Consider the following 18,247-nt stretch of genomic DNA (forward strand, 5'->3'; position numbering starts at 1 on the left):
CAGACTGATTCGCCATTTCTCAAGAAGGGGTCTGGGATACCGCCTTCAAGTTTTACCCTTTGTTTTCAAGCTAGAGTGTCTTAATATTGCAATTGTCCTTTCTCAACCACAGGAAAACTAGTTTCATATACAATTTCCTGGCTGAGATGTTCAAGGTGTTTTAAACACTGCAATTAAAACAGTGGCCAAACTATCCCTCTTGAGAATTGAACACTATGTGTCATTGTTTTATGCTCTGAAGCTCATTCTAACCTGTTTGAGGTCTTTCAATGTTACAGAATTTTCAGAGCTAAAAAGTACTTCGGTAATCATATAGCTTCTTTTTTGATAGATAAGGAAACTGGGTTCTAAGCAAGAAGTGATATGCCCAGAAGGTCAGAGCTGATCTTGAGGGGACCAGTTCAGAGCAGGATATAGTGAGTGAGTAGATGGGTCTTACTTAGGATATCAGTTGGCTGTTGCTATGTAACAAGCCACCCCCAAGTTCAGTGGTTTAAAAATAAAATAAAATAACAATCATGTATTTGCTCATGATTCTGCAATCTAGGCCAGGCTCAGCTGGGTGGTTCTTCTGCTGGTTAACATTGGGTTACTCAGGGACCCCTGGCAATCATTCAGATTCCAGCTGGGCAGAGACAGTCTGAGATGCATCAGCCAGATGGTTAGAACTGCTGGAGCCTGAGCCTTTCCCTTTCTACGTGGAGAGTCCAACAGGGTAGCCAGTCAGAATCCGAGAGCAGCATCATAGGCACCGGGCAAGTGGGAGCAGAGTAGGGCTTCCATTTGCCCACAAACAGCATCCAGATCACTGAATAATTTATGGTTCGTGCTTCCATCTTAAGGGAAGCTTTGGATCACCCTTACTTCCCCCAGAGTTGTAAAGGTCCTGGAGCTCCATGTCAGCATCTCAGCCAGGTTGGGCTGTGGCAGACCAGCTAGCAGGTGTGATGCCCTCGGGGCTGCCTTGGCTGATGTGGCCGTTCCACCCATGTCAGCTTGTATTGCCATGAGCACCCAGCACCCTCCGGTCCCTGCAGGATTTCAGATCACCCTCAGATCAGAGCAATTTGTCCCTGTGTCATGCTTTTGAACAACCAACCCTGGGTTGGTGGGACATGTGGGGCCCTGGGGCTCCTGTCTGGACATGGGGTGAAGCTCCCAACACACTACAGGACTCACATCAGATGACCGACCTGGTCACCCAGAGCCTTGACATGCACTCGGGGCCCCTCCTGGGGGAGACTGAGGCTGGGGTGAGGGTCTCTGGAGGAATGGGCCCTTCCAGGAGATGGGCAGTCCCAGGCCAACTGTCCTGGATGCATGAGGCCAAAAGGGCCAGAGTGACCCCCATCTTCCCCATTTCATTCTTCTCTGAACAGAAGCCACAGACAACCTTCATCGATGCAGCTTTGATCCAGGGATTAAACATTGATCAAGGGCCACATGTGCCTAAGTCTGCTTCCAGCCTGGGGATAGAGTGGGAAAAAGCTACAGTGGGGAAAAGCCAGAAGTTTCCTCCTCTGTGAAGCACACGTCCAGGAGCAGGAGACAGCCGATCCCTGCCATAATGAACAAAGGCAGATGGAAGGGCCGTGAAGGAAGAGAATGCCTGGAAGGGGAGGAGACTGGCAGGGTGGAGGGCGGTGTTGGTGGTACCTGCCATAGAGTGGTCAGAGGAGAAGGTGACCTGGAGCAGAGACATGAATGAGTTAGGGAGGGAGCAGTGCAGGCCAGCTGGTAGGAGTTTCCAGGAAGAGGGAATGGCAGGGGCTAAGGCCCTGCGGTGGGACTGTGCTTGGGTGTCAGAGGCATTGGGAGAAGGCTGATGTGGCAGACACAGAGAAGGATGGGACCCGAGGCTGGAGTGCAAGATGGAGCCCGCAGGCAGCAGGGAAGGACTCTGCATCACACTGACAGTGTCAAGAACCCGGACCACACAATGTGCCGAAGGCTTCCAGATCCCATCTGTCACCTGCCCAGGACACAGCCTGGCACACACAAGAATGGAAATGAGGGGATACGGGCAGACCCCTAAAGGTACCTCAAATGACAAGGGACAGTCTGATTCCACTGCACTGTCTGTCCCCCAAGGCTTGAACCCCATACAGCTGAAAGTGCTAGGAATCCTCTTCAGGCTCCCACTCCCACCCCAGGCCCCTGTCCTAGGAGAGAGTCACATGACACCGGGCACCTGGACCTCCGACACAGCCTATGGAGGGCTGCCCAGGAGCCCTGAAGTGAGAGCAGAAAGAAACACCCAGCAGATCCTGGCCCCTGCTCTCAGCACCCAGCCTGTCAGGGCTCAGGCCTTGAGGCGTCTGCTCTTCCCACAAAGCCTACCTGTCCTGGGGGTCATCTTTCCACAGCCTTCCTGAATGGAGCCTTATGCCCCCCCACACATGGACTCTGGAGGCCCCCTGTCCTGGCAGGACCCCACCTGCACCCATCATTAGGCACACAGTAGGCCCACACATCACACTGGTGGTCTGGGCAAGAGGGGGCGGGGGCCTGTGTGGCAGGTGCTTTTTCTGTCACTCTGGGTATTTCCCTCTGCCTTATGGGAGCTTCCTGACGACTCCTGCACGGGCACGAGGAATGTGAGTGTACATGCAGACATCACCCAGGAGAGGCCAGCTCTAGAGCCCCAGGAGAACATGCAAAATGCAATTTTTATTTAAAGCACAACAAAATCCCCAATCTGACCATTTTCTGCATTAGTTTATCAGGGGGGTCCTCGCTCATCCTCCCATGCTGCTTTTCCATGTCCTGGGTCCTGTTCATTTTCCTGGGGCTCTCAGGGTCACCCTGAGTTCACAGAGTCAACCAAGAGCTCACTGCTACAGAAGTGGATGAAGAATGTCCGGATTTCCTTCGGATAAATTGTGACCTTCATGCCTTGCAGGGATGTCAAGTGAGAGCTGGAGCTGCCTGGGGGAGCAGAGGTGGTCTGTCCTCAGAACCACTTGCTTCCCTGGGACATTTCCACCGCACCCATCTACACTCTAATGTGGCTCTTCGCTGAAGGCCCTTGGTTGACCCATCCTGCCAGGACTCCCACTGCCATGGGCCCCTTGCATTTTGGCCCTCCCTGTGCATAATATATAGGTGGTCCTGGCCATACATGACATCATTTTCCATGGGGTATAGCACTCAATTCCTAGAGCTTTCTCACTGAGGCCATCTGGTGGGGCTGCACTTTTTATTACTGGGTTCCACTAAATTCTACCTTGAGAGGGAAACCTCTTTATCCATTCTTCCACCCATCGATCCATCCATCCATCCATTCATGATCCATTAGTCCATCCATCAATCCATCCATCCTTCCACCCATTCAAACATTCATACTCCAGTAAACTAATCCATCCATTCTTCCATCCATCTATCCATCCATCCACCCATCCATCCATTCATGATCCACTAGTCCATCCATCAATCCATCCATCCTTCCACCCATTCAAACATTCATACTCCAATAGACTAATCCATCCATCCATCCATCACCCATTGATCATCCATCCATCCATTCACCATCCATCCATCATCCTGCAAAGAGAAATACATATCTACACATCTACGTATCCACTCATCTACCATCTATCCATCATTCATCATATATCTACCAATCCATCTATTCATTCATCATCCATCACCCATCCATTAATCCATCCATCCACCCATGATCCATTAGTCAATCCCTGAATCCATCCTTCTTTTCACCCATCCAAACACTCACACTTCCATAGACTCATCCATCCACCCAACCAGCCAGCCATGATCCACTAGTATACCCATGAAAAAAAAGAACGAGGGGAAAGGGGAAAAGGAGAATGGAGGAGGAATGTGGCCCATCCCTAGACTCCGCCAAGCTTGAGTAGGAGCAGCTCGGAGGGAAGAGGACAATGGTGATCCAGGCAGAGGGAACAGCATGGGAAAGACTGGGGGGCATGAAGCTGCCTATGGTGTGTGTGGTTTGTGTGATGTGAGGCACATCATGACAGACCCCCTGGGATATGACTCACCCAGGACAGAGGCAGGGGTTGTGGTCTGCAGACACACGCACAGGCATGCACACACACACAGACCCGTGGTAGATTCTGGATGGTACAGAATCAGAGAAGCCAAGTAGCCCATTCAAGGTCACACAGGCCATAATGGGCATAGCTGAGATCTAAATAAGGTCTGGCCAGCTCCTGAGCCAGGCTGGGGGAGGGCTGGGATTCCCAGGCTCAGCCTGAACCAGGAGCTCTCAAACCTCTGCTGTGGGGACCATCCCGTGTCCTCCAGCTCCAGCGGTGCAGCATGCTCACATCCCAGGTTCCTGTGAGTGAGCGCTCCTCCACCTCCACCACTGGTCCCAGCCCCTGCAGCACGACCTGAGGGACAAGAGCAGAAGGAAGGTGAGCTACCCCTGAGTCCCCAGATCAGAGCAGAAGCAAAGCAGGAGTAGGGGTGGCACCCACGCATGGGGCACAATACACCACCACATGAATTCTCCCAGCAAATCCCCAGAGGAACTGCATGCCCAATTCACAGATGAGGACACTGAGACCGGGACCAGCATGCTTTCCCAGGAGCTGCACTGGATAAGCATACCCACGGGAGGCAGGCACAGGAACTGCCTCCATCGTCCAGACCCCCTCTCCCCAGTATGGCTCAGGGGGTGCCCCAGGCTGAGGCGAGGAGTAGCTATCCATCCCCTGAGTCAAGAAAGCAGGAACCCAGTCTCCTGTGCGGGACAGAGGCAGGTGGCCCCTTCTGGCCTGACCAGAAAGGGAGGGCTGGCCAGGAGGTGGGAGGCTTCTGGAGAAGCTTCCCTGCATTGACACAGGGAGAAAGCACTCAGAAGCAAGAACCCATTTGCTACTGCCTTCCCGCTTCTGCAGACCTATCTGCTTGTGAGGCTGTGCCTGCAGGTGACCACAGAGGATGAGCCAAAGAGAAACAGTCAGCATGCTGGGGAGGCCGGGTACGGGACACAGTGACCCAGGAAGGGACCAGAAAAGGTGAAGCAGCAAGAATGCAGAGAGAGGAGGGTGGGATGCCCAAGTACCCCCACAGCTCCTACTCCAGGGTGAGCGAGAGCACCCCAGGCATCTTTGCCGAGGTCTTTGCCAGAGGAGATTTTCACACTGGAGTTTACTCGCCTGCTGGGGCTTCAGGCCATGGCCTGGGAGCCTGTCACGGGTCGAAGGGCCCTTACCTCCAGGTTCACGCTCACGGGCTGAGACAGGACTGGGTCCTCCCCCACTTCATACAGGTGATGGAGCCGCAGCAGGACACGGTGGAGGTCTGCCTTGGCCTTCCTTCCATGGCCTTCAGGGACAGAAGGACCCCATCAGCAATGATCCTCTAACTGGGCCCAGCATACGACACCTGCAGTTCCCTTTCTACCCACAACCTCCCTGGGAGGCACTGACACAGTCCCTTTGATGCTATTGCTGCACACAGGGTATGAAAATCCCTTCTTCCTGTTCCAGGGGGTGGTTATGGATTGGATCACAAGGGTCAGGCAGGTCCTCTGTCTCCAGATGATGGTGGGGGTGTGAGTGGGGTGAGGACCTGCTGATGTCCAGAACGACACAACTACTTCATAAGGTGACTCTGAGCTCAGGGAGACAGGCTGGGGGGAGTGGTCTCACTCCATCCCCGAGGTTCACCTTGCTCTGCCTCTCACTCCCTGCTCTCCATGGAGGAGGGATCTTCATTCAACAGGTCTGGGGCACCCCCAAGCCAGCCCCTTTCTTCTCCTATTTGGGAGCCAGCTGTCTACAGGATACCTATTCTCTTGCATGGGGCCACACACACCAGTGGGAAGGGAACGCTCTGCCTTGTAGGGAAGGCTCCTTGCCCAGCATCTTCTGTGACAGGGGGATTCCTGGTAATACGGTTCAGTGCTAGAACACCACTTGGCTGCAGGCATGAGCAATGGTCCCCAAGAACCACTTTATCAGATAAAAGTGTTATCTGGACTGTTGCCTCTTTATTTTCCTCCTTCAATCTGCGGACTCCTACTGAGCCGTCTTTGGTGACTGGCAGGACCTGGATGGGGCTCTAGGGGACAAGAGGGTGGCTCAGGGGCAGCCAGCTCTGCCTTTGAGCTCCTCACAGTGGAAAAGGGAAGATAAGGTGCAGCTGGAGCTTCGGCAACAGGAAGAGTCAGTTTATGGCAAGTGTCACCTGCACCAGGGAGCCCTCCATGATGCCCTGCTGGGGGCTTAATGTGAACACCAACATCACTGGCTGGTGACTTGACTGCTTCCCCCTCTAGATGGAGAGCTTTGTGAGTCCAGGGGCCTTGCCTACCTGGTCAACGCTGATTACCCAGTGTCAGGCATAAGAGATATTTGTTCAGTGAATGAACGGAAGCTCTGGATAATCATGCTTCCTGGGTTCAGAGGACGAGTGGGATTGGCTGTTCAGGGCTCCAGGAGGAGTCCCTGAGGAAGCAGGACTGCACTGAAGGCTGAGGGTCTGGCAGATGGTGGATGATGATTGGGGGTTGGTAGTGGGGTTAGCAGGGATCCATCAGAGAATGGGCGTGGACAGGTCCTGGGCTAGGGTCCATGTCCACAGTGTACCCTGCTTACTGAGTATCTCTGGTCCCCCACAGTCTGTCTGTGGGCCTGGCCCTCCCCACTGAGTAGAGAAAGGGATCAGGTGACCATGCAGAAGGAGGACAACTCTGAGAGAAGCCTACTTTGTCTGGTGATGGACATGTGGCCAGGTTGCCAAGGGGGGGGTGCCCTGAGTCTGGCTTCCTTGGATACCTGCCTCACCTTTCTGGAGATTCTGTAGGTGCTCTCTGTGGTTGGAGCTGTAGTTCCAGCCTGGGATGCTGAGGATCTGCAGGTGAAGACTTGGGGGCAGGGTCACAGGCTCTTGTTGCTGGGGGCTTGGGTGATTCTGGGCAGTCTCTGTGGGGCGGACACACAGAGACAGGAAAAGGATTGGGTCCAGGCTCTTCCTCATGGCAGTGGGAGCTCTGCACACCATATGCCCTTGCTCAGACAATCCAGCTCCTGCCCACGTGTGCCCCACAGGGAGGACAGCCTGAAGCACCTGCTGGTCACTGCACTTCAGGTATCCCCTTTCGTGCCTCTGTCCATGGACACCATTCTACCTGGATGCCTTTCCTCCCACCTGTCCAGGGGCTCAGACCATAGAGTCTAACAGCTGGAAGGACCCTGAATCTCTAGTCCAGCCATTTCAAAGTAGAGATGGGGAGTCTACCACCCAGAGAGGTGATGGGTTTATTCCAGATCACAGGGCAGGTTCAGGCAGAGCCCTGATTTCAATGCAAGCTGTGGAATGCCAGCTCTTCTCTTATTTTGTCATTCATGGCCCCCCTGCTCAGAAGGCACCTCAGCCCCCTCCTCCTTTCAGGAAAAGCCTTTTCAGCTCTAGGCTCCAGCCGGAGCACCATCTCCTTGCAGTCCCCAGGCTACAGTGATTGGTCCAGGCTCAGACCACGAGCTCCTCTCTGCACCAATCAGAAGCTTTCCATGGGACTTTTGCACCTGGCCTGGGAAGATTGAGCTCAGTCCTTCTGCAGGGGATGGGGTGGAAGGGGGAGGGATGCATGACACAGGAGTTCACAGCCTCATCCCGGTAAGGGGGATAAAGAAGTTTGCAGGCAGGGAAAAGCACAGCTGAGAGTGAGGGAGAGGGATGGACTCGTCAAGGTCCACCCCTCTGAGAACCAACTGCACCCCTGCCCTTCCCACAGTCATGTGCATGCACTTCAGGTAGAGTTTGCTGAGGGCTCAGCCAGTAGATGTTTAATTTCTCTCACTTTCAAACAGGAGAGACCAGAGTGGGGCCAGTGAAAGATCCTGACCTAGCTGTGGGCCCTCCTCAGGCATGGGGTCATCCCCGTCTGTGGAAAGGGCTCCCAGCTTCCTGGAAGGAACAACTGACTCGTCCTGGAGCACCTGCCTGCTGGCCAATCAGATCCCCTCTCTGGGAATAGGGAACCTGAGATCCAGAGGCAGGCAACTCATGGCATTCTGGAAGGATGATTGTGAACAGCTGCTCCCCAGTGGCCCCCAGCGGCCCTGCTCCCACTTCCCCTGCCCACACCTCTTGTCCAGCTGCTCTGAATCCAGGAACTTGTCCACACTCCGCCCAACCAGCAGCGCCTTCCATGTCTATTACCTCCGAACAAGAGAACCTCAATGACCCCCTTCCAAGGTGATACTGATCTTCTCCAGGCTCTTGGTCCCCAACACACAAGGTCGCAGACTCTTACCCAGTACCTCTCCCTATGCTCCCTGAAGCTGGGATGTATATGAGCATAGCTCCCCAGTGGAGAGCTCAGGACAAATCCTTCAGGAGAGGCCTGGCCGTATCCATCCCCAGTGTGCAGCACTCGGCAGGCACTCATACGTGCTTCATACAAGAGTGAGCACCAGCCTCCTTGCCTCAAATACCTGGGAGGGTCCAGCTCTAAAACTGAGGCAAGGAGAAATTATAACCACATTCTCATCAAAACCTCTGCAAGTAAGTAGAACAGAAAAAGTTCAAGGGCTAGTGAGACAGATATGACATTGTATCTAACTGTTTCATTTTTTAATTGCTGCTCGAATGTACCATTTTTAAACACGATCATTACCTATGTTCAATTATTTTCATACAGACACAGCCTGTTTTAAGTCAGTAGGGGTTTCAGTGGAGGGAATTCATGAGCTTTGCAGATCAGACCATGAAGAGGAATCTCCCTCACCTGGTGACAGCATACCCAGAAGTCACATAAAACAAGTCTTTTAATGTTGATCTTCTATCTGTGAAGCCATATGTGTCATATTAAGAAAGAAAAAGAGACATCAGAGCAAAAATGAAGGAAACTCAGGGAAAAGGCAGAAGGTGGAATGGGTGTGTCTCGGGAATGCTCCCACCACCTATATGAACTTAAGTGAACCCTGGACCTCTTTGCCCAAGTTTGCCTACGTCTTATAATGAGGATTTGAGATCAGAGACCCTGAGCTCCCTTCTGCCCAACGTTGTCCAGATCAGGGGTGGTCCACACCCCTCCCCAGGTCTACCCGGCCAGGTGGGCTCATTCTGGTATGAACAGTCCCTTACCATTCAGCTCTCTTAACAGCACGACAGGTCTGTGCTGCAGCGCCAGCCCACTCCTCTGGCGCAGGCCCGCGGTGAGCGGCCAGGGTCCCAACAGGAGCCAGAGCACGGGGTGGACAACAGAGGTGTCGTCCAGTGTGAGGTCGTAATCCAGAGCCCAGTCAAAGTTGTTCCACAGCTGGCGATGGAGCATGACCTGCAGGGGAAAGCTGTCTGACAGGGCCCCTTCCCACCTGCTCCCACCCTGGGGAGCCAGAAGTGTCCATTTCCTACCTCCACCTGGCCGTTCCCCTGGCTGGAGACGCCATGTGCCTGCTCAGACAGCAGCACCAGCCTGCTTTGGCTGTCCTCGATGAAGGCGGACTGAACCATGGGGTAGTAATTCTGTGCACACAAACATGGCCAGACTGGCTGTCAGGGCAAAGTATGGGCAGGACTGCTGGTCAAGGTCCCCCTCGGGTCACCCCTGCCTGTCCCCCACACGGGCACAGCAACTCCTCAGTGTGCAGCAGGAAGACTATTGTAGAGGCTCTGACCATAAGAGCCCAACAAACTGTCACTGACATTCAGCTCCACTGCTTCCTGCCCATCTGGGCTGAGCCCCCTCAATCCCCAGTTTCCCTACCAATTCAATGGGGCCAAGACCCACTGCTCACATTTCTGCAGGAGTGACGAGGGGGTGTGTGGGTCCACCTGTTATGGGTGCTGGGCCGAGGGTTGCTACAGAGAGAAAGGGCCAAGTGTGGTCTGGGACAGCAGCCACACTCCCCACGCTCTGTGCTCTGCTGGAGCAAATGCCCAGGGAGGACGCAAAAGGAGCCCCTGCACAGCACTGGAGAGTGAGCAGGCAGGGATGAAGGGACCAGAACTCACAAGCAGAGCAGGGTGGGGACATACGCCTCTGGGTCCCCCGGGTGAAGTAAGAACTAATGATTACTGGGTCACAGGAGACCCCCACAAGGGGGCTTCACCTGAATTGTTCCCACTGACCCTCCCAGTCCTGGGGACTGATGTTATTCCCTCCATCAGGACAGCGTGGAGCCATAGCGAGGTCAACCCACTTGCCCAGGGTCCCAAGGTTGGAGTCCTAGGGTGGGGGAGCTGATGTGTGACTTCAGGCCACACTCATCACTTTGAATGAGCTGCCAGGCAGTGTCTCTGCCACAGCACCTGGCAGGGACTAGGCCCTCTAAGCCTTTGACAAGCATCAGCTCAGAAATCTCAGAATGACCCCCTGAGGAGGCACTCATCTTACACAAAGGAAACTGAGGCACAGACAGGGACATGGACGGCTCAGTGCCTATGGTGGCACCGGATTTCAGACACCAGGGGTGACCTGAGATGGGGTCTTCCACCCCTAGCAGCACAGGTGGGCAAGGGGGCTCTCAGATGGTACTGGAATGGGCTTCCTGCTCTGGCCTTCTGGAAAAGGGCCATCAGGGCCACCCCATGGGTGCAGGTCCAGCAGGCATCCTAGGGCCTACCCGAGCAATGCTGTTGGTCGCGTGTTCCCGGAAGACTCTCCGCTGCATCTGGAAACCGTTGCTGTCCGAGTAGAGGATTTGCCGGTTGTGGAGACTGGTGCTCGTCCTCAGGATGGCCTCACGGTTCAGCTCCAAGGGGCCCACCCGGTACTCCTGCTCGATGCGACGACAGAGCAGCTCCCCACCACGGCCGACCGGCACGTGGGCGAGCCGGGAGTAGATGGCATATGTGTGGTTCCGGTCTCTCTCCTTCCTGGAGAATTGGGACTCAGTGGGTCAGGCTCTGGGAACTCTGCAGATGTCCCTCAATCCTCCTACCCCCTTCATCTTTTCCTCCTTCCCTCCTTCCCTTCCTCTCTCCCTCCCTCTCTGTCTTCTTCTCTTATTTCCTTCTTTCCTCTCTTCCTTCTTCCTTCCTTCCTGTTTCCATGACCCCTTCTCTCCCTCCCTCCTTCTTGCAGTCAGGCGGAGAGTCAGGGAGCCATCCTGGTCAATATAATGGGAAGAGCCTGGTCCCCTGATAATACGGAGCTGGGAGGCCTGACCTGGATGGCTTAGGTCTGTGCTGTCACACAACTTCTGGTGTAAGTCATTATCCTTGTGGGTTCCTGTCCCAACTCTGACATGGGACACCTGCCAGGATGTACAGCCCATGCAGTGGGGCCAGGACGCCCCACTCTGGAACAATCATGTCTGCATCAAGCTCCCATCAAAAATGAGCTGGTATCAGGAACACGCATGGACCCTGACTCCCTCCGGGAACAACCTTGTGTCAGGGACACGTATGGGCCCCAACTCCCTCCAGGAATGATCTGGTATCAGGGACATGTATTGGCTCTGACTACCTCTGGGAATGAGCCAGTGTCAGGAACACTCATGGACCCTGACTCCCTTGTACATGTGCCAGCATACCTGTAGAAGAACTGCCGGATCTCAGTCATGAGCTTTCCTGCCACAATCTCCAACTCCACACCCTCCCATGCTGGTTCAGCAGTACCGTTGGGTAAAAATAGGTAGTAATTAGAACTGAGTTCCTCAAACTCAAGATTGTTGACATGGTACTCCATGAACTCCTGGGTCACCCGCACTGTGCTGTTACTCTCTCTGCAGGGACAGGAAAAGGAAAGCAGTATTCTCTTCATGCATGTGTGTCCCGAGCATTGTCCTTGTCATCTGGGAGCTGGTGAACAGCCTTCTATGCAGACACCCACCTCCATAAGAAGCAGAGTAAAGAGACCTCAGCCGGACCTTGATGACAGTCACGAGGCTGCTCAGTGACACCTATGCACGTGGTTCAGATAACGTCCGTGAGACACCCTCTCCCCTGAGCAAAGTGGCCTTAGATTCTTCCATGTGCTGGGGGGACCCCACGCAGGAGGGCGACAGAAGCTGTATAACAGGACCCCAAGAGCGTAAGCAGAGGGTATTGAAGCTGCCCAGAGGGAACGTCCCCTGGAGGTGGTGCCTGGTCATCAGGCAGCCAGCAAGGCCACCCACACCTTTCAGAGGAACCCCAAGGAGCACAAGCAAGGACTTCATCATGCGGACCCCCTGGCATCCAGATGTAAAGAGCCAGCACCTTCGCTCACTTCGCCGCCTCCTCCTGACTCCCGAGGGCAGGGAATATGAACCCACCTCACTCCCGAGGCCCCCGAGGCTGGGGGCCCTAATCCCTGGCACAGGACCTGATGTCTGGGAAGAGCCCAAGCCAGGACTCAGGTTCTGTTCCAACCGCATGATCTGGGCTCATTCCATTCGGTTCAGATACTGGGATTGGGACGGAGGGTGAGGAAAGAATGGGCAGAAACTCAGAGCCCTGTAGAAACATGGATGGTGTAGACACGTGTATGGATTGTACCTCTGTGTGTGGTCAAGGCACAGCCACGTACTGGGATCGGGGCATGGGTGGTCTGCGGGTACAGAACATAAAGAAGTGTCCCTTCCACACCCATTTGGGGGATTTCTGTGCTATTGTGTTGGGCATGGATGGGAAGACAGGGGGTCATCTGAGAAGGGTCCCTCTGGCCCCTCTGAAGAGGCCAGAAAAGGTTCTGCTCATTAGTCTGGCCCAAACCCTTTCCCTTCTGGCTGCAGGCTGCCTGCCGCCTACTCCCTGCATCAGCTCCACGAGGTGCCGTCAGCTAGAGACTGGAGGAGTAAAACATGCTCCATCTGCTGTGGGAATAATGCCGAGCCTGAGGGGGGACAACACGCTCATGCCCATAGCAGCATGGACGGACTTTGGACACAGGATGCTAAGGGGAGGAAGCCCACCCCACAGGGCTGCATGGAGTTCATCCCCTGGTATGAAATGTCAATTTAGACAAATCCAGAGACAGAGAAGAGTCAGAGGGGCCATGACTGGTGATGCTCACATGAGCATTGAGTGTCCTAACCCCACAGACGGGGAACATTTCCATGGCTGAGCTCTTTGGTCAGCGAATTCTATCCATGGTGCTATCCTGTGACAAAGAAGGTCCCTCCACCCAACCTGCCCTGGGGTGGTCTCTGCACATGGTGGCTGCCCCCTCGGGCCCTGCACAGGAGGGTCCTGCCATGGAACAGCTGTCCTCTCATCTGTGCCCATGAATTCTCTGGCCCTTCCACTCCTCAGGCCCGGCTCCAGATGCCTCCTGCCCACCAAGACTCCTCTGAGCCACTGCTCTCCATTTCTACAGCTCCTTCTCTCTGTGACCAGTGGTTAGGCACTGGGCCATCGGTTTACCCTGGAGGGGATTTCAGGGACCCTAAGGAGCACCCAGTCCTCACCCAGCCAAAAGGAACAGAGACGGACAGGGGTGAGGGGATGGTCAGCAGGCCAAGAGTGTACTACTGGACATGCTGAGTAAAGGGTCATGGCTGAGGGTGAGGCCTTCATGAACTGCACATAGGGAAGGCAAGGTGGGGCTGGCCCAGCAAGGGCTGTCTAGTTGGGCATCAGGACTGACTGGACAAGCATCCCAAGACCAGCCTGGGGACTGTCCTCTGACCAGGGAGGCTCAGAAGTTGCCTGGCCGCCCTGGGTTCTACTGCTCTCCCCATCCTCCCCTCCCCACCCAAGCTGGCTGCAGTCAGCTCCTTCTACCTGCCATGCCCTCTCTCAAGGGGATCTTTAGAATGATAAGGACCCGGCTCTGATGGGGTCCCCCTATGGAGAACTTCCTAGTGTGGTGAGGCTCCAGAGCTGTGCACAGCTGCCCTCAGGGTGAGCTCCAGGTACCACTCACCTCACACCCATGCTCCTCCCTCCCTTCTATTTCCTTCCCCTCACTTTCTGCCAGCTGCTCCTCCCAGACTTCCTGTTCCTCCTCCACTTCCAATCCAGTTGGGAGGTCACATCAAGAAATGCAGCTGGAATGCAACTTTCTGGGATGTGACCTGGAAGTGGACAAGGCTGGCCCCAAAACATCTGAGAGGCTTTTATTTGGGAGTCACCTGCTTTCTTTGTTATTAACAATTACTGAATGAATGGATGTGTAAATGGATGGATGAATGGCTGGCTGGCTGGCTGGATGGATGGATGAAAGGAATGATAAACAGACATGGATAGATCAAATGATAAGTGGATGTATGTATGTGTGTAGGTGTGAATGAATCGGTAAGTAGGTGGATATACAGACGTATGGGAGAGTGTGTGGTTAGGTATGTAGGCAGGTAGATATATGAATGGATGGGAGGAGAGTGAATGGATGGGCGGATGGTTGAGTGAGTGAGTGGATGGATGGATGGTTGTAAGGTAGGATGAATATAGAGACAACTGGGAGGATAGTGGATGGATGGAAGAATGGGTGTTTGGATGTATGCATGGATGGAGGATGATGGATGGGAGGGTATGTGGGAGGGGTAGCTGATGGGTGGCTGGGTGCTTTGGTGTGTGGATATAAAATGATGGTTGTAGGGGGTTAGTGGCTGGAGGTGTGGTTGGTTAGTTGAATAAATGGATGATCAAGGATAGTTGATGGAGGGAAGGAATGATGGATGAAAAAAAGGAAGGAAGGAAGGAAGGAGAAGAAGGTTATTATTGGCTGGATGGACAGAAAACCAGATACATGGGTAGATCGAAAGATAAGTGATAGATGTATGTGTGGGAGTGAATGAATGGTAAGTAAGTGGTATATGGATGGACAGGGAGTGGATGGAAGAAAGAACGGATGGATGGATTGATGGATGGATGGATGGATGGATGGATGGGTGCATGGATGGGTGGATGGATGACAGGTAAGCTGATGAATGGATGGGTGGTTATTGGGTATGGATTGGATATGGATCAATAGCTGTGGCACAAGGGTCAAGACTTGTACTTGTCTGGCCTCACAAACGCAGAAATTAAAATGGCAATACACGAGGGCCTTCACCCCTTTCTGGTGATTCCCCTAGCTGGCAAGAACACAGTCAGGTGGGGATATGACATGCCCAGGCCTCAGCATACGCCTCTGCCTCAGAGTCAGCAATGGCTGTGCCTCACCTCTCCAAGATGCTGTGCATGAGGTTAGTGTCAGCATCCAGGAAAACAGTGTAACAGTCATTCTCCACACGAATTAGGTGCCTGCCCCCTAAACCAGCATGTGTCTTTGTCCTGCGGACATATTTGGATGTTTTGACAGGTGTGGCACCCTGGGTCCCCTGGGCGCGCTTGATAATGTAGTGTCGGTAACTGAGGCCCGGGATTGTGGTCAGCACATGCAAGTCATAAGCAGTTTCCTTCTCCTTCGATTCCTGAACCTGCAACACCAGCAGAACAAAAGAATATAGTGGGTTTCAGGACAGGAGGACCCTCAGTGTCCTCACTATACTGTGACTGCACACCTCCTGGGCAGGGTGCTCATTACCCATGGACAGTAGGGTCTTTCCATCATTGGTCTGTGCTGAGTTCCCTTCAGGCATCCTCCCTGCTCACAAGGATTCTGCCCCAGCACCATCTCCTTCCCTAGCTTCCCTCGCTCCTCAGATTCCAGCATCAGCCATTGCCCTCCCTTCTCAGCACCCCTGCTGTTTCGTACCTCAGAGCCTTTGCTCATGCTATTCCCCCTTTCTGGAGAGCCTTCTCTCTGAAGTCCCTTATTTCATACCCTCCAATTTCCCTAGGGGACATTTTTCTGTTCACCCCACCATCTTCCTCATCACCCTGTCCCCTGACCTGGGAGGGATGGAGGAGGACACTGGGCACACTCAACTGAGCCCCTCACTTTCCAGGGGAAGCATGCAGCATCTGAGCTCCCATGGTAAGCTTGGGGGCCCTATTAGCAAGCCAAGGATGGCTGCACACACCATCCCATCCCAAGCTTTGTGGGACATACATACCCTGTCTCTGCCCCCATCCAGCTCTGTCAATCTTCCTCGTCGGAACACAACCATCTGTCACATTCCACACGTTCTTATTTGGTTTCCTGCCTGTTTCCCAGGGTGAAAATATGAGTCCTCTATGGACAGGGACTTCATGGGCTTGGTCATTAAGGAGGCCCGGAACTAGGCCAGAACCTGACACACAGTAGGACTCCAAAATATTTGTTGAGTGCATTTACTCAGAGTGGTGTTGTGTGTGGGTGAAGAAGAGGGTGCTAGGGGTTGGGTCTGCTGAAACCAACACCATCCCGTCTTCCTACCCAGGTAAGATGAACTCCTTCTCCTCTTGCATCAACCAAGGTCTGCTACCCTGGCTCCCCAGGTCATCACTCCACACCACACATGTCCTTTAAGTGTCTGACCTGTCCATTCCCCATGGTGGTGCTGTTGTCCAGGACCAGAATGTGCCTCCAGGAGTGTTTGCTGAGTGGTTGATATCAGCACCTCCTGCATGTCCACAGGGAAACCCTGGCAGTGGGGGACAGGCAGATCCCTGGGCCCCTCGGCTGGCTCCAGGCAGTGGTAAGAAATGAGGACAGACCACACACAAGCTGGTGTCTGGGTATGCGGACACAGGCAGCTGGGCCAGCCTGGACAATCAGCACCTCTGCAAAGTGTCCCTCTGAAGACTGCTGATGGCCTGTCCACAGAAAGTGGATGTTTGCATGAGAACATAAATATGCCCCATGTCCAGGGCATGAGGAGAAGCCTCTCAACCAGGGCAGGCCATCCAGGAGACCCTCCAGGGAGGGGACAGTGCTGGGACTTCTAGGCACTTCAGATGCTCACAGACCAGTGAGAGTCCCCTTGTGGATCCCACTGACCTTACTATATAAGGGTCTCCATGGGGTGTCTTCCAGGTGTGGCCCCAATGTCCACGTGTTCATGTGAACTGCTCCCACTTCAGGAAGTGCCCTACTGGAAAAGATGTCAGCGGCAGCAAGTGTGCCCCTGTGCATGCTGTCAGGGCCATACCTGTGCAGCCACTGGCTGGCCAAACTCATCTGTGACGTTGACCCTGGAGAAGCCCACAGTCAGGGTAACAAGGGTGGTGACCGTCCAAGCCAGGGGGTTGTAGACCACGGCAATGTGTCCCCCAGCTTCTGGGTCTGCACACAGAGAATTGGATTTACTGCTGCCATTGGATTCACCCAACACCCCTGGGGGTCCTGGTTACATGGGAAACTGAGGCAGAAGAGAGACATTCCTGCAGAGTTACCGGGGGAACTGAGTATAGGACCAGTGAGCTAGTGATTCTCTACACCAACAGACCCCGTACTCTGCTCAGGACTCTGTGTCCATTCCCCAGGCCAGGGATGCTGGAAGGGATCACACTGTGTCCTTCTGGACAGAGAGGATCCCCATGCTCCTTACACATCACCCCTGACAGCCCCATTAGATTGACAAGGGAACTGAGACCCCGAGAAGTACAGTCACATGTCCGACCTGACCAGCTACTAAGGTGTGGCTCCCAACACACCTTCCTTCGAGCCCTTGGCATTGGGAAGGACTGGAGAATTCCTGGAAGGCTGGAGGTCCAGTCCAATCACCTAGCCCAGTGTCTGAGCCCCAGTGATGTGACTCTGGGTTACTTCTCTGTCCATTCGTTACTCCCAGTGAGATAAACTCTGCTCATCTGATGAATCCTGGACCCCTGAAAACAGCACACACTTTCCAGCCCCATGCCCCTGCCCAGGCTGTTCCCTGTTGCTGGGACACCTTTCCTGACCTCCACCCCTTCATTGCTCAGACAAGTCACCCTGGTGAGGTCATGGGAATGGACGGCCCCGCCGGGCAGGGAAATAAGACTCCAGTTCCAGCTCTGCTGCTGCTCTCTGTCCCAGCCAACCCCCAGATCAGTGGGCTGTGACGCTGGGCATTGCATGCATGGTCCCCAAGGGCCTTCACTGGTCTGAAGGTCAGAGAGCATTGCCGACAGATGCAGATGGAAAGAAGTGCAGACTCAGTGAGCAGGGAGGTCAGATGTGAGGGTGCACCATGACAGAGCGCAGGCTGAGGTGGGGTGCTGGGAAGGTTGCAGCAGGCCTTGTGCCCATGACATCAGGCACTGGGAGGGAGGCTGAGGTGTCCCAGTGCCCCTAGGACTTTCTGGTTCACAATTCCCAGTCTCAGGCTGCATGACCGTTACTCCAGATGTGTGAAACCTTTGCTGTCAAAGGGCCTGGAATCAGCACCCAAACTGAACTTAGGAGGGAGTTGGGCAATCCAGACGGGGCCATGTCCCTGAGAACACCTGTATCCTCTGCAATCCTGCAGCTCAGTCCCTGGGTTCAATTCTAGCTCTGCTCCTCCCAGCTGGGTGACCCCGGGCATGTCCACAA

At 54.2% G+C, this 18,247-nt stretch overlaps 1 protein-coding gene across 1 annotated transcript in view; it reads right to left on the reverse strand.

The window, feature by feature from the left end:
- Positions 1–2,800: 2,800 nt before the first annotated feature.
- Positions 2,801–18,247, reverse strand: part of LOC122890233 (epididymis-specific alpha-mannosidase-like) — a 51,856-nt gene continuing 36,409 nt past the window's right edge. Inside the window, exons 10-19 of the mRNA XM_044225946.1 lie at positions 16,881–17,014; positions 15,028–15,284; positions 11,475–11,666; positions 10,563–10,815; positions 9,352–9,462; positions 9,082–9,274; positions 6,777–6,914; positions 5,201–5,313; positions 4,253–4,373; positions 2,801–2,928 (exon numbers count right to left, since the gene is read on the reverse strand). Coding sequence (XP_044081881.1) covers positions 2,801–2,928; positions 4,253–4,373; positions 5,201–5,313; positions 6,777–6,914; positions 9,082–9,274; positions 9,352–9,462; positions 10,563–10,815; positions 11,475–11,666; positions 15,028–15,284; positions 16,881–17,014 — 1,640 coding nt within the window. The remainder of the gene's footprint in view (positions 2,929–4,252; positions 4,374–5,200; positions 5,314–6,776; positions 6,915–9,081; positions 9,275–9,351; positions 9,463–10,562; positions 10,816–11,474; positions 11,667–15,027; positions 15,285–16,880; positions 17,015–18,247) is intronic.

The sequence above is a fragment of the Neovison vison genome, chromosome 11, assembly GCF_020171115.1.
Source record: "Neovison vison isolate M4711 chromosome 11, ASM_NN_V1, whole genome shotgun sequence".
Classification (NCBI taxonomy): domain Eukaryota; kingdom Metazoa; phylum Chordata; class Mammalia; order Carnivora; family Mustelidae; genus Neogale; species Neogale vison.